The sequence below is a fragment of the Drosophila ficusphila genome, unplaced genomic scaffold, assembly GCF_018152265.1.
Source record: "Drosophila ficusphila isolate 14025-0441.05 unplaced genomic scaffold, ASM1815226v1 contig_791, whole genome shotgun sequence".
NCBI classification, from domain to species: Eukaryota; Metazoa; Arthropoda; class Insecta; order Diptera; family Drosophilidae; genus Drosophila; species Drosophila ficusphila.
In genome coordinates, this window is record NW_025064737.1 from 9,483,451 (window position 1) to 9,501,255 (window position 17,805).

A 17,805-nucleotide genomic window follows, 5' to 3' on the forward strand; every position below is an offset into this window, starting at 1 on the left:
TACAAATAATAAAATTTACTTGACTCAAAGAAGATTTTAAAATATTTCCGGTTAGAACGATTTCGGGAACATCCTCGTTTACTTCCGGCAGGTGGGCGGTCTGGCAACACCTCGACAAGAACAACCAGCTGGGCGGGTGCTTAAATTCTATTGCGCAACAGTGAGAAACCCAAAACATAAGCCACACACAGAGACAGACAGCCGATCAAAATGGTAAGTAATGCAAATTCGTGCAAATGAAGGTGCTTAGCTAATCGAAAACAATTCGCCGCCCAGCAAGCCCCAATTCAAAGGTTGGTGTACACATTCGGTCAACGCACCTGCAGCCAACTGCCGCTGATCGGCGGAGTAGCGATATCCAACACAAAACCAACGACAATGGCATACTCCGCCCGCCAATCCTCCTCCTCCGTACTGGCTACGGAGTCCTCCAACAAGGGAATGATAATCCTTAACCGTCCCAAGGCTCTAAACGCTATAAATCTGGAAATGGTACGCAAGATCTACAAGCATCTGAAGAAATGTGAAAAGTCCAAGTCGCTTGTGATTATCAAGGGCACGGGCGAGAAGGCCTTCTGTGCCGGCGGCGATGTGCGCGCCCTCGTCGAGGCGGGCCCGACAGACGAGTCAAAGAGCTTCTTCCGGGAGGAGTACAGCACAAACGCCCTGATCGGCAACTACAAGATACCCTACATCGCCATCATAGACGGCATCACCATGGGCGGCGGCGTGGGTCTGAGTGTGCACGGAAAGTACAGGGTGGCCACCGACAGGACGATGTTCGCCATGCCCGAGACGGCCATTGGCTTGTTTCCCGACGTGGGCGGCTCTTACTTTCTCCCGCGCCTGCAGGGTAAACTAGGACTATACCTAGGACTGACAGGATATCGCCTGCGCGGAGGCGATGTCTTCTACTCAGGCATTGCCACGCACTACTGCGAGAGCAGCAAGATTCCAGATCTGGAAACGGCCCTGCTTAACTGTCCAGATGCGGACGATGTTCCGGAGTTGCTCCAGAAGTTCCATTCCAAGCCGGAGGCACCATTCTCACTGCAGCCTGTTCTGGAGCAGATCAACAAGAACTTTTCGGCGGACTCGGTGGAGGGCATTCTGGAGAACCTACAGAACGATGGCAGCGAGTGGGCCAAGAAGACGCTTGAGGTAAGCGGTTGGAGTTCACACAGTGATAAGAGCACAATCAGATGTTAATTGACTGGGCCAATCAACGTTTGGCGCGCTTTTAGCGCCTGAGTATTTGATCTGTTTTCAACCAATTAGCGGGGTTTAAGTTGCGGCACGACCTCGCATAACTGACACAAATAAACGTTTGCTTGTTGTTCTGTTTTTAGACCCTCTGCAAGGTATCGCCTACCTCGATGAAGGTCACGTTCCGCCAGCTGGAGCTCGGCTCCCAGCTGTCGTTGGCCCAGTGCCTTATCATGGAGTATCGCCTGGCTGTGCGTCATCTGGAGCGCAGCGACTTTAAGGAGGGAGTGCGTGCCTTGCTCATCGACAAAGATCAGAAGCCCCAGTGGCACCCAACCAAGCTGGCCGATGTCACCGAGGAGCATGTGCAATGGTTCTTCCGCAAACTGCCGGATACCGAGGAACTCAAGCTGTAATGTTAAACAGGCCTAGTTTTGTTTTTGTTTGAGCCTGAAATCCTGTTTGTCTTCCGTTATGACGCTCATTTCTATATACACACTCCTGAACACCTTTGTATATACCTTTGCAAGCTTGTCTTACTTTATGCATGGTTTTTTGCCTGCCGTTTTGCAATATTCGTTACTTTATCCAATTTCGTTCTATGGCCACAGTTTGACGAGCGCTGTTGCTTAATTAGCCGTAATCTCTTCTCTGTTTCATTCCAACAGCGATTAACTTCGAGGGAAAGTCCCTGCAATCGCCAGTATGTACCAATAACGATCGTGAAATTCAATGCATTTAAATATATGAAATACATATATGCCTATATATATTATATACAATTCGTAGTCCTAATACAATCAAAAATTGTGCCTAAAGAATCGTAAGAATTTGTTTAACGAGAATAAAGTGAAGTGTATATGTTTAATAACTGTTCGTTGCAAGCGTCTAAGCACTGTTATCCTTTAGCTTTATGCTGTCCTCGACCATGTTGGTCAGCTCAACCAGCTTTTCAATCTGCGTAGGTTGGAAGTTAAGTTTGCCGAGCTCCTTTTTCCACGATGTCACATCTACTCGCAGTTGGACGCGTATCTTATCATCGTCGGACATCACAGCTGAATTTCCTGCAGATGCCGGTGCGGCTCCGCCACTCTTCACGTTTCGCAGTCGGCGCAGGGACTCTTCGGTTTTTTGCACCGATGTGAGCACATCACTTACCACATTGAAGTATCTACGGATGGAGTAAAATTCCAGTTAAAACAGATGTACCTTACACGGATACTTGCACTTACGCCTTGGTAATGTGACTGGCGACCTCCGATAGGATTTGCTCCACCACTAGAGTTCCCAGTTGGGATTCATGCTGCTGGGCGAAAGCTTTAAGCGGCCGAAGCATTTGATCCACGTAACCCGAGCAGCGGGAAGGAACTTCTCGATTGGTTTTGCGATACAATCGTGGCAAGTCATTCACCTGTCGCACATTTTCCGTCTCGCATTCACTGATCAGCAGATCTACCAATGTTTTTTGTATAGCACTCAAGTGCCCTCCTAAAGTGTCAGCCAAGGCTGCGATAGATTTGACCAGGACATCATTGAAAGTCTTTGTTCGCTGCTCCACGGGCACAGATTGAACAATCAGCTGCTGAAGCTCTGGCAGATATGCGTCAAGTTTGCGAATATCTGCGTGCAGGGCAGTAAGCAATTGGTGTCGGGTGTAGGACTTTGAAAAATTGCTGCCTTTCGAGACAGCGATAGCATTCGTAATCCAGCGAGAAAGTCGTAGTACTATTTGTACATTTAACTTGTAGAATTTCGGAAACACCTCAGGCAAGTAAACTCCCTCGGCCCAGCACCGAGTTATGGCTTCCTTGGCGGCATTGAATGGCGTTAGTTTATAGTCATTTTCTCCGAGATTGTTTTTTAAAGTATCATCTTGAAGCACAGGCTCCAATTTGGCTTCAAATTGACCAGCAATTTCCTGAAAGAATTTACCACATAGGTAAAATTTAAATTGTAAGTGGAATAAGATTAAAATACCTGGAAGCATATTTGGAAGTAAACAGGGAGATTCCAGCGGGCCTCGAAGCTCTTCGTTTGCTTGTGCTGGCGATACAGAGCCACCGCTTGTTCTCCAGAGCTGGTCAACAGCTCTTCTATTTTGCCCAGAAAGTCCCGTGTGCACTTGTATTTGACATAGAACACTTCAGAGTTGCCGGGAGCGAATATGGAATTCATGTGAAGTTCTAGTCGCGTCTCTACGTCGGACCAATAGCTGTTCACCACAAAGTTGAAGCCGGGAAACTTGTCGGAATATAGCGTAAGTCGCAGAAGGTCTGTCATGTGCAGCGAAATAAAGTTGAGTATTTTGCTATAAATGCCAGCCAGGCCCTGGGGCGAATTCTGCAATTGCTGCTCTCCGATGACGCCAGTCATGTAGGGTGCCACAATGTCCTCGCGAAAAACTCGCTCTGCCTGTCCACAGGCATTCAGGGTTATGTAAATGCGGAGACAGCGCTCTAAGGACTCTGGGGCTGAGTTTCGAGCCTGGTTAAGAGCGTCATTAAAGAAGCGTCGCAGATGCTGATGCAGCTGTTCGTCAAGCTGCTGGATTTTTGCCAGTTGTTCGGAGTTCAAGTGCTTAGAGCAGTGCTTCTCGTGAAATTTCAACTGAATCAAGTCCAGGGCAGCTCGCTCGAGGTCTACCGCCTTGACAGGCTGCTCTCCACTGAGCTTGCGGTCAATTAGATCCTGGAGCTTGCTGATGGTCTCATAGACCTTTTTTAAGCTCTGAAGACCGCGCTTGAATTCGCGCAGCTTTCGCTTCTCTTCCAGTTGTGCTCGCAGTTCCGACACATTTTCTTCTATTAGGCCATGGATGCTCTCGATGTCACTGCGGAACTGCTCCAGCGGCCGCTGAATGCTCTCTATGGACTGATCCAGGCCCACCAGGTTGGCGCTTAGATTTACAAAATCCGCGTAGTCCTCATTAATTAAATCGATCATCGCAGCCCGCAGACCCTTTAAGTAAAGGCCAAGGTTGTCGCGCAACTGCTCCAGGCTGGGTGCATTCCGATTCTTGTGCAGGAACTCGTCCACCGAGAAGTTTGCCTTTTGGAGAAATGTTTACAGAGGAATGACAAACCGGACCGAGTTTACTCACCTTCATAAACTCATTCTTATCGAAACACAGCTTCTCTGCGGTGCTAGTCGAGCCGGTGGTCAGGTTCACCGACTTCTTCACGGAATCATGCATTGCCTGGTTCGTGATCTTTCCGAATTTAAAGCTTAAAACAATTTTGCCACGAATTTGTGGACATACAACGCCAGTGCTGGTAATTGTGACCTGCAGAAAGTGTTGTCAGCACTCCCAGCTCTGTAGCGTTTCCCAACACTTAAGAAAGCCGACAAAAAATTGTTTACAAAAAGATCTCAAGCGAAAAAACATAAAATAGTAGCTCACTAAAATTTGTTTGAAAAAAGTCAACTTTACTTTTTACCATGCCAAGAAACGGAAGTGCTGTGCACCGGAACAATGCACCCAGGAAGCGGCAAACGCCGGTGGCGCAACTGGATGAGGAAAATCCCATTGTTCAGGCTTTTCGCAACTATTCTAATGAACTGACTATGAAACACGATCGCCACGAAAGGATCGTCAAGTTGAGTCGCGACATCACCATAGAGTCCAAGCGGATCATCTTCCTGTTGCACTCCATCGATTCGCGTAAACAGAACAAAGAGAAAGTCCTAGAGGAGGCACGTCAGCGGCTAACTAAACTAATAGAAGTCAACTTTAAAGCAGTCGCTCTGGAGCTGCGTGATCAGGATGTCTACCAGTTCCGTGCCGCTTACTCACCGGGGTTACAAGAGTTTATCGAGGCGTACACCTACATGGAGTACCTTTGCTATGAGGACGGCGAAGGCGAAAAAGAGGTCAAGAGCGTCTCCGACTGGCAGGCCATCCAGGCGGTGATGCAGTACGTCGAGGAGACCAGCAAGCTCAAGGGCGCATCAACTGAAGGCGAAGAAGTGGAGGTTGCGGCTCTCACGGAGGATGAAATCCCAAAGAAGTTTCAGTTCTTCGTAGACCCCACTGAGTATATTCTGGGACTATCCGATCTTACTGGTGAACTGATGCGCCGTTGCATTAATTCGCTTGGCAGCGGTGATACCGACACTTGCTTGGAAACCTGCAAGACCTTGCAGCACTTTTATACTGGGTAATTAAAGTGGTTTTCCCCAAAATGTACTGGATTATTAAAGTCTTCTTCTCCCACAGCTACATTAGTCTGAACTGTCAGAGAGCTCGGGAACTGTGGCGCAAGATCACCACAATGAGGCAGAGCGTTCTCAAGGCCGAGAATGTCTGCTACAATGTGAAGGTTCGGGGTGGAGAAGCTGCCAAATGGGGCGCCACTTTTGACCAGAAACCAGCAGAGGATGTGGATGAAGGATTCTACTAATAAAATTTTATAGAAATAAGTTTTCAACAAAGAAACATATACATATATTAAACCCATTATTTGGAAAATTGAACTTAAATACTATGTTTACAAATAAAGTTAATGTATAATTCTAATCGTATTCATCATTGTTTATGCGCTGGCTTTCAAATTCTAGCTCATCATCCTCATCTTCGTCAATATCTGCGCCTGGACGATAGTCAGCGTCGTTGTCATTGTCACCTCCAAAAGGATCCTCCTCCTCATCCGACCCAAAGTCCTCGTCATCATCAGGTGTCTGACGATTCTGTCGCTGACGCAAACGATTCCGAATGTTCTGCGCGGAATTGACTAACGAAGCCTTAGGCCAACTTGAAGACGGAGCAATGAAAGCATCCTACTTACAATCCGCGGGGTGAGAGTGCTCTTGAAAATGAACAGGATTGCGTCGATAACAGGCGTTGCCGAAAGGACAAGCAGGAGTTCCTAAGGGGGGTTCTGGAAAGTCGGGTCGGCGATAGTCCGAATCACCCGGGTGAGCTTCTGCACTCCGGTGTACTGGATTTCGCCTGGAATTGAAAACGGAAACTGATTTGCAGAAATGAATATTAAAATTTGGTTTACCTGTAACAACGGATACCAAAACGACAAGAAATTCTAGTGCTGCTCGATGAGACCGAAGAATCAGCTGTCGCCACTTCATTAGAACGGGTCGGTTCCGTTTTAACCACCCGCGCTGCAGGTAAGTCTCCATTAGCTGCAGGCTCTGCTTTAACCTGAATCAGTGGATCACTTGTGGTGGCTTCAACAGCGGGTTCAGCCTCTTCTGTGTCCTCATCAACTGGCTCTGCTTTAACGCTAACGGGAGTATCAGGATTTGGTTCGGTTTTGATAGATGGCGTTGGTTCATCCGATTTTAAGCGCTTGCTTGGGCTGTTTTCAACATCACCATTTGCGTCGCAATTGTTCGAAGCTTCCTCAGGAGATTTTCTTTTGATGCCATTTTCTGCTTCCAATCCGCTGTCTGCCTCTGCTGTTGTATCCACGCTGTTTTCTTCCAAGGAACTCATTTTCAATAAAATTTTTCACTTTAAATTTCAAAACATTTATATTTCACAAGAACCCTTCTGGTTTTTGTAGTTTGCAACACTTAACCGCGATATAGGAATGGGTAACCCAGCTTGATAGGCAATTTTTCCGTTACTTTTATGCACCGATAATTTATTGGCGCCAGTTTCAAACTCATTATTTCAAACTCCAATTAGTTTCAGTAGACATGTTATAATTTGTACAATTTTAAATACATATTGAATTCATATAACAAGCAAAATGCGAATACATTGTATAAATATAGGATCCCGTGTATGCGTCGTGAGTAACTCCTTAGTTTGCCTAGTCGTATGTGTGTATATGTAATTGCTTGTGGTCCAGAGACGAATACTCCAATTCCACGGATATCTGGATAGGTTGGAGCCTTGCTCATGGCACCTCTGAATATGTATGTTTTAGAGTATGTAGTTGCTGCAGACTGATGAGCGGGGAAAGGACAAAGCCCCAACCCCAGCCGGCTGCAAGTTAGTAGCATGGCACATTCGTGATACTGTCTTGGTCATGTCGGATTCAAGATTTACTTCTGGGCGTGTGCCTCCGATTTCGATGGGCATTGCGTTGAAGGTAAAATAAGCGATATGATCGAGAGGAAAAGATCTTTTGCGGGATATGTAACAAGCGCGCCCGCACCACCACCCTTTTTCTCAGTTTTCCTTAATATCCGTCATGCACGTTCTTACACCTACAGCGTCGTCTCAGGAACATGATTGTGGCCTTGTTCGTGGTCCAGCCGTAGGTCAACGATTTTCTGCTCCAGCTTTCGCACGCGAAGCTGATACTTGCGTTTGTTGTGCTCCAACATTTGTCCCAGATTGCTAGAAGAAAAGAACCAACATTTAATATAACATGTTGAGGTTTACTTTAAAAGTATCTAAATATAAGTATCGACTTTAATGAAAACTTACTGGTTGGACTTCTGTAGCTCGCGCACATTTTGATGCAGTTGCTCGTACTTCTCATCGGAAGCCTTCTGCGAGGCGGTGACATTGGCCAGCAACGTTTGGATGCGACTCTTCAGCTCAGTTTCCCGAGTCAAAGCCTCGACCAGCTGCTGCTCTGTGAGGGCTGCGTGCTCCGCTTCCGAGTAGGAAACTCGGTTGCTGGCCTGCAGCTGCTTTAAGGCTTCGTGGAGTATTCCCACCCGCTCGTTGGCGTTCTGCCGTTCCTGCTCAGCCTCATCCATCTTTGTCTTAAGCTGAAGATTCGCGTCTCGCAGTTCGAGCAGCTCCTGCATGATCACGGCCGTTTCCAAGTCGATTGGAGACTTTTTGTCATCATCGCGTAACTCTTGCTCTTTCTCCAAAGCCAAACGTTTCTTTTCGTATATGTCGCTAAAGGGAGATTCTAGACTGACAATGGTGTGCTGAACACTGGAGCGTCGCCCCTTCAGCTTGGAGACATGATAGCGTAGGCGGTTATCGTCGTCGGGACACCAGGAACGGCCAGTCTTGGGGGCATCTTCAGGGCCTAGATTAATGTTGTGCTGCCACGGTCCCAAACTATTCTCACACACGTTCTTTTCGCTGTCCAGACGAGCTAGTAAATGTCTGGCCACCGCTTCCACCGATCGACGGCTCTCCTCAGCAGCCGCTGATTTCTCCCCCAGAAGAGCCAATCTAAAAAAGAAAATTTATATAGAAAAGAGCATTTTAAGTGGATAACATCATGCTCGGACTTACTTGCTTTCTAACAGAGCAAGCATTACATCGTAAGCTTCTATGGCGCGATCGCTGCAGTTAAGCGCCAGTTGGAGGGCCACCGCGTTGGACTCGTATTTTCCACAAAGAAGATAAAGGTGTTCTGTGTGCTCTTTGCATTCATCCAGAGTCAAAGCCAGCATGGTGTTGCGCATCTCCAAGTGTTCCACTCGTCGCTGAATTCGCTCCAATTCCTTGCTTAGTTGCATGGGCTCCATAAAGCTTTCCATAAAAAGGTTCTGCTCCTTCAGTTCACACACCAAATGCTCCACCAGATTAATGTGCTTAAAAAGAAGAAGATTAATAATAGGTTTTTGAGAAAAAATGAAGTCAGCTCACCTCGTTACTTAATGAAGTTTGCTGTTCGGGAGACGGATCTTTACTAGATTCATGTTTGCTGGCACACCGCAATCTCACCCGCTCCGCCATTTTCGGCACGGCGGGAACTCGTTTCTGTGGGCTGGTCAAGGAAACGCAAGCATTCAGATCGTTGAGGTGTTGGCCGCACTCGTTAACCTCCGTTTCGCAGCCGAAAAAGGCGACTTTGGTCTGCTCCTCCACTATAGCAGCATCCTTGGTGGAAATCTCCGCCTGAAGCAAGGCAATCTGAGCCCTCAAGTGCAGCACTTCCTCCTGCAGAGCCTCCACTTGTCCCTTGTGGCTCAGTTCCGGTGGCTTGCGGTCAATGTTGCCTACGCTGGTGGTGCTGCAGGCGCCCTCGAAGTCCTCTAGCGGTTCGGTCTGGCACTCGGCATCGGGATTGGTGAGATTTACCTCAGAGTTGTACACAGAACCCTCCTGATAGCTTAGTTCTAAAAACAGTTTAAGGGATTAAACAATTCGTTGATACACTTAAAGACTCTACTAACCACTTCCCTCGGGCTCCTGTTCCTCCATGATGATGTGATCCTGTTTGCTGCGCAGTTTCTTGCTCAACTCCGCAATGACGCAGTGCATCTCGGTGATGCGGCACTCGTGGGCCTGGCTGACCACCTCCAACCGCTTGTGGCATATCTCCCGCTCTGAGTTGCTCTCGGTGAGTTGTCTTTCCGCCTGCTGAAGACGTTGGGTTAGATCCCGCACCCGGTTCTCCAGTTGCTGCACCGACAGTTGCTCAACCTGAAGGAGAATCGAAGGGAAAGAGGCAAATTAGAAGTTTCTAGGGGCTAGCCTTGGGGTCGTCACGTTTATGGGTCGCCTGGCCAGCGGATGGGCCATCAGTGTATACTCCCAGCTCCGGCGCTTGTCGCTGGGCACCGATGGCGTGTCGCTGCAGCACAGGCAGCTCAGGCTGCGCGGCAGCAGTTGCTCCGAAATCATTGGTCCAGTGGAAAATTTTGACTGGCGATTACGTCGTCATCCGACCGCGGGTGCATCCGCGCTCTCCTCCGCTGCAGGTTGACCCTCAGCCTTCGACACGCAGCTGCGCACTGGACGGCAACCGAATTTCAAGACCCCCTCAAGTGCAACACTTAGAAAAGTTGGGATTTTCGAACGGCATTTCTCGTTAAGAAGTAATACAAATATGAAAAACAAGGTGTTTTAAAATATGTTGCCGTGTTTATGATTTAGCAGGATTTATTAAATTAACCTGTGCCTAAAGTAGCAATATACAATAAGCTATACTTTAATTAAAAGTTTTGCAAAATAAATATAAATGAAATATGTAAAATAAATACTTATGACTTATAAAGAATCAGAAGCTAATTAAATTTTTAAGCTTTTTGAGTTCGTCCGGATATTAGAAATGTTTTTCTCTCTGTGCAGAGCCCATCACTCACTTTGTTGACAATGTCTAGCGTGGAGCAGCTGGAGATGTTGTTGTCGCTTTCAGTGGTGTCTCGTTGCGTGTGCTCCGGGGAGTCTAGCTCGCAGGATCCCATCAGATGCCTGGCAATGGGTCCCCCTCCCCTCGGCGAAATGCTCCCAAAGACGTACTCGAAATCCTCGCCAGCCGCACTGCCGGAGTGCTTGCCCTGGAAACCGCTGGACTCCCGCTGCTTGCTATTGCGACGAGGGACATCGGTGGCTATCTTTGCCACCCGGGCCACCTGCACATCGTTGGACATTCTGGTGATGGTGATGGGCGGATGATGCGATGGAATCCTTTCGCGACTAGTATCGGCCTAGTTTGGGCCTATTGGTGATTGCTTTTGATTGGTGCTCCATTCCCACACTATATGGCACTGGGTTAACACTACATGGCACTTCCGATACGTATCTTAAGGCATTTTTAATTCATAAACTTATAATAATGTTAGCCAGTCGCGATTTCATTCTTATCAGAAAATGTATACCCAGACAGGTGTTGGAAAAGGCGTGGGAGTGTTTTCCTGCGCTATATCATTACAATCATTAATCGATAACACTGGCTTATTGGGCGCGTTATTTAAATATTTAAGCTTAGCCGTTTTCCAAAAACTGAAATCTTGTAATGTGCATAGATAATTTTTGGGAAAATAAAAATAGACGTAAATCAATCATGTGAATAAACCTTTTTATTGTACGCTGTTGCGGAAATATACATATATTATATCTTTTTGTCAACACTGCGATATGGTTCCATCTATTTAATGGGGAGTCCTTGATTGAACTAGTATTTCTTTAAGGAATAGAAGCCAAATTCTCGGCCCTTATCGTTACCATAGCCTCATAGTCCCGCATATCAAGTTCGTGGAGTGCCTTCTGGACAAGAGTGGCCAGGTGCGGCGGCAAGTCCTTCAGATCCTCCATTCTTTCTCGGGCAACAGCGCTGGAGATTCGCGGAGTTCCCGTGCAACGGCTGTTTAGACCACAGTTCCCCGAGTCCGTTGTGGCGGAAGAGGATTTCTGAAAGTCATCTGGTTGGACATCCGCCCCATAGACGGATGAATCCACCGATTCGGTCGAGAGCGACGACATTCCATCGTCGGAGTGCAGGACTTCGGCTGACTTGTGGTTTCCGGTATCTGCGGGATCTGGTGTATTTGCGTCGCCTTCGTTTTCGGGGGCATTGGACGGAGTGCTGCAAATGTCGGCATCATCAACCATAGCGGCGCAATAACCATTAAGAAGCAACTGGGATGGTGCATAGCCGTAGTCCTCGTCCTCCTCCTGATTCTCGGCGATATCCTCGTTTCCCGAAAGAAGCTGTTGCCATCGTTGTTCCAGCTCAGTCATCTTGCCAGCCAGTATTCTGTGGGATATAAAGATTAATATTTGTTTACATTAATTTTTAGACCATGGGATTTTACTTGTTGGTTTTCTTCTGATGGGACAGGGCTAAGTTTTTGTCGTTCAGGTTGTCTAGGAGAGCTAGACATAAAGATTTTAGATCGTTTAAGCTCTCAGTTTTCTGCGGCAGATCAATACCGCTCTCCAGAATTGTTTTAACTATGGGAAAAGTATGTTAAGATCGGTCAATTCCAACAAATTAAAACTTACCTTGTCGGGGGCTTAGTATTGTGTCTTCGTTTGTGCTGCCACCTCCTAGTTTAACAATACCCTTCTTCCGTTTTGCATCTAACATGGCCTGAATGTTTAACAACATATAAATAAGTACAATAAAATCAAGACATTCTTGTGCCCTTTTTTGTTCGGCCAACTCTGAAAATATTACCTTGTACTTCGTTATGCTCTGTTTGGTCAGTTCCAATTCGCTGTCTTGGATCTTGACACGTTCATGCAGGTACTTGTTCTCCAGCAACACGCCATCGATGTCAAGGAGCTGAAAAAACCAAGGAGAATTAAATGGATCTCTCAACCTCTCTTCTAACTTACTCTCGGGTGCGTTTTCTTGGCCCTGAGCGCCACAAAAAGCTCATGATTGAGGCGGTGTGCCTTGCACTTGTAGGCATCCCGCTCGGTGATGAGTTCCTCCTTCTCATCGATGACCGCCTTCAGGTCGAATGCCAGTTGGGCATTCCGTTTCTTGAGTCCCTCTAGGTGGCAGATGAAGTTGGCCCGTTCCCGGCGCCATTGCAGCTCATCCTTGTTGCGGGCGGCATTTTCTGTGGCCATTGCCTGCACCCTTGTTTTGTTGCTGGCTTCCGTTTCGCGAAGAAGTTCCATGTCACCCTGGAGTTCATTTAATCGCTGCCTTAGGGCTTCTACCTCTGTACTCAGCTTAAGGTTTTGCTCTCGCGTCTCATGAAGTAAAGCAGCCAGGCTGGAGTTCTCGCTCAGAGCTCCACATCCGCCGACGGCCAGGAGCTCACTATTACTCTTGAGTGCCGAATATCGCAACTGCAGGGTTTCCGCCATCAGCTTGTACTGATCCCGCTCCACGCGGAACTGCTCCAACTCCTGGCGCAGGATCCTCAGTGCTTCCACCTTGCTCTGCAGCTTTCTGTGCACCGCCGAGGTCTGCAAGGGTTGGTCATTCTATTTACTGATTAAGCTCAAGGGTGGTGCGGTCTCAACTCACCTCCACATTGTACGTGGCCATATGCTGACCGAATCCGTGGTGACTTGCCACATCTTCCAAGTCCATGCCGAATGCTTCAGTTGGTTTTCCTTATGCCGAGCTTCAGATGTTGACATTGACAGTGAATGGAAATTGGGGGCTGTCTGGAGCCAGCTGTATCACAATTTCTCGGCCCCGAAGGACTTCATTCTGGCCAAACACACAGCTCGAGTGAATCAATTTTATCGGCGCCTGCGCGGTATGCCCCACAGCGTATGCTACAATTCTTATTAAATTCGATTCTTATCGATAAAACGATTTATTTTTGAAATTATACATCTTCACCATTTTAAAACTCTATTGTTTATATTCAACAAAAATCAAAAAATTTAAGTTTTTTAGTTAATTAAAAGTATTTTATTTTAATGAAAATTCAGTTTATTTATTATGCAGTACTCTATAAAGTGAAACTTGTTTTAAATTTAAAGCACGACAAACACTTTTTCACAAGAACTAAAATTTAGAAGTTGAAGTTTATTCAAGATGAGATAAATAGGGATTTTTGGACAGTAACGTAAATTTTGACCTAAGAATTTTATGCTCACAACAGGTCTTATTTCGTTGGAGCATTGCACCCATCACTCTCCTGCAAACTGATCTCAGATCTGTAATATTCGTTTTTGTCAAGTCCAATTCTTCTACCAGTTTTAAAATGCATTTAACTGAAATAGTTCATGGATAGTAAGGTAAAGTGCTATAAGATTATTTGTACCTTTAAACTCAATCTCGAGCTGTTGACTAATGTTGGAACATGGATACACCTCCTTTTTGGGCTCTTGACCACCTTTCTGCCGATCAAAGTCTTTCTTAAGTGAGCTTAGTAGGAAATTGGGTTCACTATGCGTATCCAAAAACTCATTGGACTGTTTTTCGTTTGGGGGCAAGATGTGGGATTCGCAATTTGTCCAACATAACTCACTGATGTTGGTCACCTTGCAAGTCCTACGAAGATGACACCTCCTTTTATTTAAAGTCAAGGAACCTTTTAAATCGACCTATTTTTCTCACCCTACTTTTTTATCCTTGGGTTTTTCCTGCAGTAGCGACATCAAAATTTGCTCATTGTCTTGCAGCCCTGCTATTAGAATTCGATTGATGGCCGCCAGCTTCTTAATGCCACGTATATGTTTATCTAGCTCTCGACTGTAAGTTTCTATTTTGTGCAATGTACTCTCAACACTGATCAGCTCTTGATCAAAAGAACGCAGCTCTGGAGATGATGGACTCTCATTAGTTTCCACAATCATTCCGTTGGAGTGCAATGTTAACCGAATTTCCTTCTGATTCGCTTTTTTTTGGATTTGGAGTTTAATGGATAAGACTACTTAAGTAGTTACAAGCTATATACATATTAAATAGACTACACCGAGGGGTGTAGCCAGTCGGGGAATGAAATTGGACTTAGGGTAGGGTTAAAAACTAGTAAATCTTTAGCGGGAGCTCATTGCATTTGCGATGGTGACCATTTTGCGCACCACGTTGGCATTGGTTCCGTAGTACGGGTCCACATCCTGTTTTCCCATGGTAACGTCGCATTCCATGCGAGTTGTTGTGGGCGTCACATAGTCCTCGCTGGCGGTATCCATTGCGGAAGCGTGAAACTCCAGGCACCGGCTGACCGTGAGGATCTCCTCCAAGTTGGACACCTTAATTCCAGCGCCAGGCATGACAATAAAGTCTCGGTGGTGCTTCGCTATCAGCTGTGCCAGGCAATCAACGCCTTCTGCGGCCGAGGGTCGGAATCCGCTGCTCAATAGCCGCTTGAAGCCAAGTTCCTGCAGCAACTGCACGTTCTCGTACATGAATTTCTGGTCAGTGAGGTCGAAGGCACGGTGAAATGTCACCGGAAGACCTGCTGAGCCCAACATCACCTGCCGGCACTGATCCACATTGATGCTGCGATCCTGATTCAGGGAGCCCCAAACAAATCCATCGGCGCCGTTCTCCCGTAGCAATTCCATGTCCGTGAGTACGGCGGACATCTCCTCATCGCTGAAGACAAAGTCGGTGCCTCTTCGGGGCCGTAACATGCAGAAAATGGGCAATGTAAGCGTCTCTTTTAGGGTTTTCAGGGTCCCAACACTGGGAGTCAAGCCACCTTCGCCCAAAGCCGAACAGAGCTCGATCCGAGAAGCTCCGCCAGCCTCAGCTTCAAACGCAGATCGTATGGAGTCCACACAGACCTCTAACTTAATATCGTGGCTGGACATTTAGCTTTTCACTGACAAAATCACAGGTAAACAAATATAAACAAAGTCCTCGACAAGTTCTGCTAGTGGTGGACCGCGGTTGATAGCAATCAGCTGTTCACGTGTGGTCTACAGTCAAGAACAATATACAACATCAATAAACACAAGTACATTTTCAGTATTGAGTAATTAAAAAAAGTGGAAAATACATTTTTGATTTTTTTGTTTAGAACAAAAAGAGACATAGTGTGCGAATCATAAATTCAAAATCACTTATTTAGGCAATTATTAATAAATTCGAAAGCATTATTGAATTGCATCGGGACTTATTTAGTATTCATTTCTTCTGCACAAAACGATGAAAATACGACGTGAATCTATCGATGTAGCGCTGCCGAACATCGATATTACCGATGTTTTGAAAACATTAATGACATCGATGTTTCTCCACCTCTACAACACTGTGCTCATTTTGTTGTGAACAATTTTTGTTAATTTTTTAATTTGATTTGCGAGGGTCGTGCCAGCGAAGAAACGTACAACGCACGGAAGTGGAATCGCGCGTCGTTCCCTGCAGCATGCACAGGACACATAGGCAGCAGTAGAAGACGACCAAGCGCACTTGGAGTTACCTAGAAATGACAATGGGCGAGCCAACCACGTCTCTCGTTCTGCCCGTCATACTGCGGCCCATTTTCTCCCAGGTAGGTGAAACGGGCCCAGGTGCTCCGTACCGAGCCGAAACGAGCCCTTCAGCCCCGTCAGATTCGGGGCTGTTGCGTAAACCCTTACCTAAGGTCGTTGGGATTGTAATTGCTTTTCCCATTTGCACTTGCAGCTCGAACGACGCGACGTTGGCGCTGCCCAGTCTCTGCGCTCCGCCATCCTCAAGTCGGAGCAGAATAATCCGGGCTTCTGCTACGACCTCGTCGCCACAATCGTACGGCGGGCCGATCTGAACGTAAACCTAAACGAGGCCGTGCTCCGATTACAGGGCAACATTACGGAAGCGGATCGTAAGTGGCCACGCCAACACCTTTGAGCGTAGCTCTTTTTACTCAGAATTCCCCCTTCCACAGTCAATGAATACCGCTTGACTCGCACGGAGGAGCCCTTCCAGGAGCTGAACCGCAAGTCCGTGGCCCTCAAGGTTATTCTCAGCCGCATCCCTGACGAAATAAACGACAGGAAGACCTTCCTCGAGACCATCAAGTAAGCATCTCTACTTTAGAAACATGACCTTCGTCAACCAAGGTTTAAAGGCAGTGTAATCTAAGTGGCCATGAAAAGATGACTAAGAAGATTGGCCAATAGTTGCCAAGATCACTAAAACTTTTAAAAAAATTTTCAAACCATTACTACAAAAAGGGAAAGAGAGAATAAGGAAGATACTAAATCTAACTCATTTATCTTCAACATTACAGGGAAATCGCCAGCGCCATAAAAAAACTGCTCGATGTGGTCAACGAGATCGGATCGTTCATACCGGGCGTTACGGGCAAGCAGGCTGTGGAGCAGCGCAAAAAGGAGTTTGTCAAATATTCTAAGAAGTTCAGCACAACGCTGAAGGAATACTTCAAAGAAGGACAGTAAGTGTCAGCTGCTTATTTACTATTTACATGGGTGTTATCACACGATACGCGTCGACGAAAAGATAGCCGGTTTCTTTAATCGGCTCATATCTGGTTTCTTATCGTTTCGAGCCAACCGTATGGATGATGTCATGCCATTGGCGTTCCGGGCATTGTTTGGTTTATCATTTTGCGGCGGAGATTCACTGGGGCGGGGGCTAAGCAATAGAGCCGCCTTTTTAAAATTGTAAATCGCAGCCAAATTGCTTCGATTAGGCCCTAATGGCCTATACAGTTGACCTTTTCGTTCAATCGGGGCCAAATCATATAATTATTTGCCCATATTTCATCGAGGAATCGCTTTCAATGACTAACCGCTTATTATCTAATTTGCTCTATTTTCAGACCGAATGCAGTATTCATAAGTGCACTTTTTCTAATACGGCAAACGAATCAAATAATGCTGACAGTTAAGAGTAAATGCGAGTAGAGAATTAAATCCTTTAATTATGGCAAATTTTAGTGGCATTTTAATTTTACGTTTAAATATCCATTTAACCACACACAAATCAAATAAACCCAAGAGAGAACACACACTTAAATACCCAAACGCCCGATGCAGCCCAAGTTAAATGTTTGAACGTAAATGAAAATCTGTTGTAACTAAATAAATAGGCATAATTTACATCGTAAATATGTATAACAAATAATCGGACACTAAATTCTGCGAAGCCTATGCACTGTAATTAACTAGTGAGCAACTATTTATCGAGACGATGTGTGCGAGAGTTTCTTTATCGTTTACAATTTATTGTAAATAATTCATTCTTTTTCTGTTAACAACAACATCGGCTAGTTTGTTTTTGTTTAGGAGAAAGCGCCTACGAATAAATTTAAAATTAGTGACAAAACGAGAAACAGGAAATGTATGTACTACGGGGAGAATAAAAACAAAAACGGAAGACACTTAAATTTTTAACTGTTTTTAATTGTTAGAGTTTGAAATTTATATACTATAAATAATAATCATTTACTTAATGATATGTTTGATTACAAAAATACGAAAGCGAAAGACATTAGTAGCCGACAGCACTATCAACTGGATGGAGAAACAAAATATTTTATTTAAAAAATGTTAAATAAAAAACAAACACTATACAAAAAAAATGGCAACAAACTCATAATGTAGACATAGCGAAAAAAAATGAC

The 17,805-nt window shown here is 45.8% G+C and overlaps 8 protein-coding genes across 12 annotated transcripts; 3 read left to right on the top strand and 5 right to left on the bottom strand.

Moving 5' to 3' along the window:
• Window positions 1-82: 82 nt before the first annotated feature.
• On the top strand, window positions 83-2,077 carry LOC108097232 (3-hydroxyisobutyryl-CoA hydrolase, mitochondrial). 2 transcript variants are annotated; one of them, XM_017199402.1, is made up of 4 exons: window positions 83-213; window positions 277-1,161; window positions 1,350-1,618; window positions 1,875-2,077. In XM_017199402.1, exons 1-4 carry the CDS (start codon window positions 211-213, stop codon window positions 1,879-1,881), a joined length of 1,164 nt encoding a protein of 387 aa, XP_017054891.1. In that variant the 5' UTR covers window positions 83-210; the 3' UTR covers window positions 1,882-2,077. The 2 variants fall into 2 exon arrangements, with proteins under 2 accessions (XP_017054891.1, XP_017054900.1); XM_017199411.1 differs by having other exon boundaries at window positions 1,350-2,077.
• LOC108097226 (conserved oligomeric Golgi complex subunit 2) lies at window positions 2,052-4,491 on the bottom strand. Its single transcript, XM_017199388.2, has 4 exons — window positions 4,307-4,491; window positions 3,184-4,254; window positions 2,439-3,124; window positions 2,052-2,377 (listed from the first exon to the last, which is right to left on the bottom strand). Exons 1-4 carry the CDS (start codon window positions 4,397-4,399, stop codon window positions 2,095-2,097), a joined length of 2,133 nt encoding a protein of 710 aa, XP_017054877.1. The 5' UTR covers window positions 4,400-4,491; the 3' UTR covers window positions 2,052-2,094.
• Window positions 4,492-4,532: 41 nt separating this feature from the next.
• LOC108097243 (translin-associated protein X) lies at window positions 4,533-5,722 on the top strand. Its single transcript, XM_017199424.2, has 2 exons — window positions 4,533-5,363; window positions 5,423-5,722. The coding sequence occupies exons 1-2, from the start codon at window positions 4,645-4,647 to the stop codon at window positions 5,604-5,606; spliced, it is 903 nt and encodes a 300-aa protein (XP_017054913.1). The 5' UTR covers window positions 4,533-4,644; the 3' UTR covers window positions 5,607-5,722.
• LOC108097252 (aprataxin and PNK-like factor) lies at window positions 5,623-6,758 on the bottom strand. Its single transcript, XM_017199437.2, has 3 exons — window positions 6,210-6,758; window positions 5,991-6,154; window positions 5,623-5,936 (listed from the first exon to the last, which is right to left on the bottom strand). Exons 1-3 carry the CDS (start codon window positions 6,653-6,655, stop codon window positions 5,719-5,721), a joined length of 828 nt encoding a protein of 275 aa, XP_017054926.1. The 5' UTR covers window positions 6,656-6,758; the 3' UTR covers window positions 5,623-5,718.
• An 88-nt stretch (window positions 6,759-6,846) lies between these two features.
• LOC108097214 (colorectal mutant cancer protein) lies at window positions 6,847-10,698 on the bottom strand. Of its 2 annotated transcripts, none has more exons than XM_017199365.1 (6): window positions 10,174-10,698; window positions 9,262-9,511; window positions 8,732-9,204; window positions 8,375-8,676; window positions 7,601-8,311; window positions 6,847-7,510 (listed from the first exon to the last, which is right to left on the bottom strand). In XM_017199365.1, the coding sequence occupies exons 1-6, from the start codon at window positions 10,459-10,461 to the stop codon at window positions 7,378-7,380; spliced, it is 2,157 nt and encodes a 718-aa protein (XP_017054854.1). In that variant the 5' UTR covers window positions 10,462-10,698; the 3' UTR covers window positions 6,847-7,377. The 2 variants fall into 2 exon arrangements, with proteins under 2 accessions (XP_017054854.1, XP_017054864.1); XM_017199375.2 differs by lacking the exon at window positions 10,174-10,698 and adding an exon at window positions 9,578-9,751.
• Window positions 10,699-10,872: 174 nt separating this feature from the next.
• Window positions 10,873-13,031, bottom strand: LOC108097543 (coiled-coil domain-containing protein 149). The gene is made up of 6 exons (XM_017199900.2): window positions 12,798-13,031; window positions 12,152-12,736; window positions 11,991-12,098; window positions 11,816-11,903; window positions 11,626-11,764; window positions 10,873-11,567 (listed from the first exon to the last, which is right to left on the bottom strand). Exons 1-6 carry the CDS (start codon window positions 12,861-12,863, stop codon window positions 10,997-10,999), a joined length of 1,557 nt encoding a protein of 518 aa, XP_017055389.1. The 5' UTR covers window positions 12,864-13,031; the 3' UTR covers window positions 10,873-10,996.
• Window positions 13,032-13,290: 259 nt separating this feature from the next.
• LOC108097551 (copper homeostasis protein cutC homolog) lies at window positions 13,291-15,193 on the bottom strand. Of its 3 annotated transcripts, none has more exons than XM_017199923.2 (3): window positions 13,850-15,193; window positions 13,549-13,778; window positions 13,291-13,498 (listed from the first exon to the last, which is right to left on the bottom strand). In XM_017199923.2, the coding sequence occupies exon 1, from the start codon at window positions 15,044-15,046 to the stop codon at window positions 14,267-14,269; it is 780 nt and encodes a 259-aa protein (XP_017055412.1). In that variant the 5' UTR covers window positions 15,047-15,193; the 3' UTR covers window positions 13,291-13,498; window positions 13,549-13,778; window positions 13,850-14,266. The 3 variants fall into 3 exon arrangements, with proteins under 3 accessions (XP_017055412.1, XP_017055422.1, XP_017055402.1); XM_017199933.2 differs by having other exon boundaries at window positions 13,549-13,796; XM_017199913.2 differs by having other exon boundaries at window positions 13,845-15,193.
• A 262-nt stretch (window positions 15,194-15,455) lies between these two features.
• LOC108097561 (programmed cell death protein 10) lies at window positions 15,456-17,568 on the top strand. The gene is made up of 5 exons (XM_017199945.2): window positions 15,456-15,729; window positions 15,864-16,041; window positions 16,105-16,237; window positions 16,450-16,614; window positions 17,002-17,568. The coding sequence occupies exons 1-5, from the start codon at window positions 15,664-15,666 to the stop codon at window positions 17,084-17,086; spliced, it is 627 nt and encodes a 208-aa protein (XP_017055434.1). The 5' UTR covers window positions 15,456-15,663; the 3' UTR covers window positions 17,087-17,568.
• The last annotated feature ends 237 nt before the right edge of the window (window positions 17,569-17,805 follow it).

Coding starts and splice junctions, on each gene's coding strand:
- LOC108097551 (XM_017199923.2), bottom strand. CDS start 15,046: ATGTCCAGCCACGATATTAAGTTAGAGGTCTGTGTGGACTCCATACGA.
- LOC108097232 (XM_017199402.1), top strand. Junction 1,162..1,349: donor GGGCCAAGAAGACGCTTGAG/GTAAGCGGTTGG, acceptor TTCTGTTTTTAG/ACCCTCTGCAAGGTATCGCC.
- LOC108097561 (XM_017199945.2), top strand. CDS start 15,664: ATGACAATGGGCGAGCCAACCACGTCTCTCGTTCTGCCCGTCATACTG. Junction 15,730..15,863: donor TGCGGCCCATTTTCTCCCAG/GTAGGTGAAACG, acceptor TTGCACTTGCAG/CTCGAACGACGCGACGTTGG. Junction 16,238..16,449: donor ACCTTCCTCGAGACCATCAA/GTAAGCATCTCT, acceptor TCAACATTACAG/GGAAATCGCCAGCGCCATAA.
- LOC108097243 (XM_017199424.2), top strand. CDS start 4,645: ATGCCAAGAAACGGAAGTGCTGTGCACCGGAACAATGCACCCAGGAAG. Junction 5,364..5,422: donor TTGCAGCACTTTTATACTGG/GTAATTAAAGTG, acceptor CTTCTCCCACAG/CTACATTAGTCTGAACTGTC.
- LOC108097226 (XM_017199388.2), bottom strand. CDS start 4,399: ATGCATGATTCCGTGAAGAAGTCGGTGAACCTGACCACCGGCTCGACT. Junction 4,255..4,306: donor ATAAGAATGAGTTTATGAAG/GTGAGTAAACTC, acceptor TTTCTCCAAAAG/GCAAACTTCTCGGTGGACGA. Junction 3,125..3,183: donor ACTTCCAAATATGCTTCCAG/GTATTTTAATCT, acceptor AAATTCTTTCAG/GAAATTGCTGGTCAATTTGA.
- LOC108097252 (XM_017199437.2), bottom strand. CDS start 6,655: ATGAGTTCCTTGGAAGAAAACAGCGTGGATACAACAGCAGAGGCAGAC. Junction 6,155..6,209: donor TTTGGTATCCGTTGTTACAG/GTAAACCAAATT, acceptor TTTCAATTCCAG/GCGAAATCCAGTACACCGGA. Junction 5,937..5,990: donor GCACTCTCACCCCGCGGATT/GTAAGTAGGATG, acceptor AGGCTTCGTTAG/TCAATTCCGCGCAGAACATT.
- LOC108097214 (XM_017199365.1), bottom strand. CDS start 10,461: ATGTCCAACGATGTGCAGGTGGCCCGGGTGGCAAAGATAGCCACCGAT. Junction 8,677..8,731: donor AAACTTCATTAAGTAACGAG/GTGAGCTGACTT, acceptor CTTCTTTTTAAG/CACATTAATCTGGTGGAGCA. Junction 8,312..8,374: donor CTTGCTCTGTTAGAAAGCAA/GTAAGTCCGAGC, acceptor TTTCTTTTTTAG/ATTGGCTCTTCTGGGGGAGA.
- LOC108097543 (XM_017199900.2), bottom strand. CDS start 12,863: ATGGACTTGGAAGATGTGGCAAGTCACCACGGATTCGGTCAGCATATG. Junction 12,737..12,797: donor TGGCCACGTACAATGTGGAG/GTGAGTTGAGAC, acceptor CAACCCTTGCAG/ACCTCGGCGGTGCACAGAAA. Junction 11,765..11,815: donor AATACTAAGCCCCCGACAAG/GTAAGTTTTAAT, acceptor CTTTTCCCATAG/TTAAAACAATTCTGGAGAGC.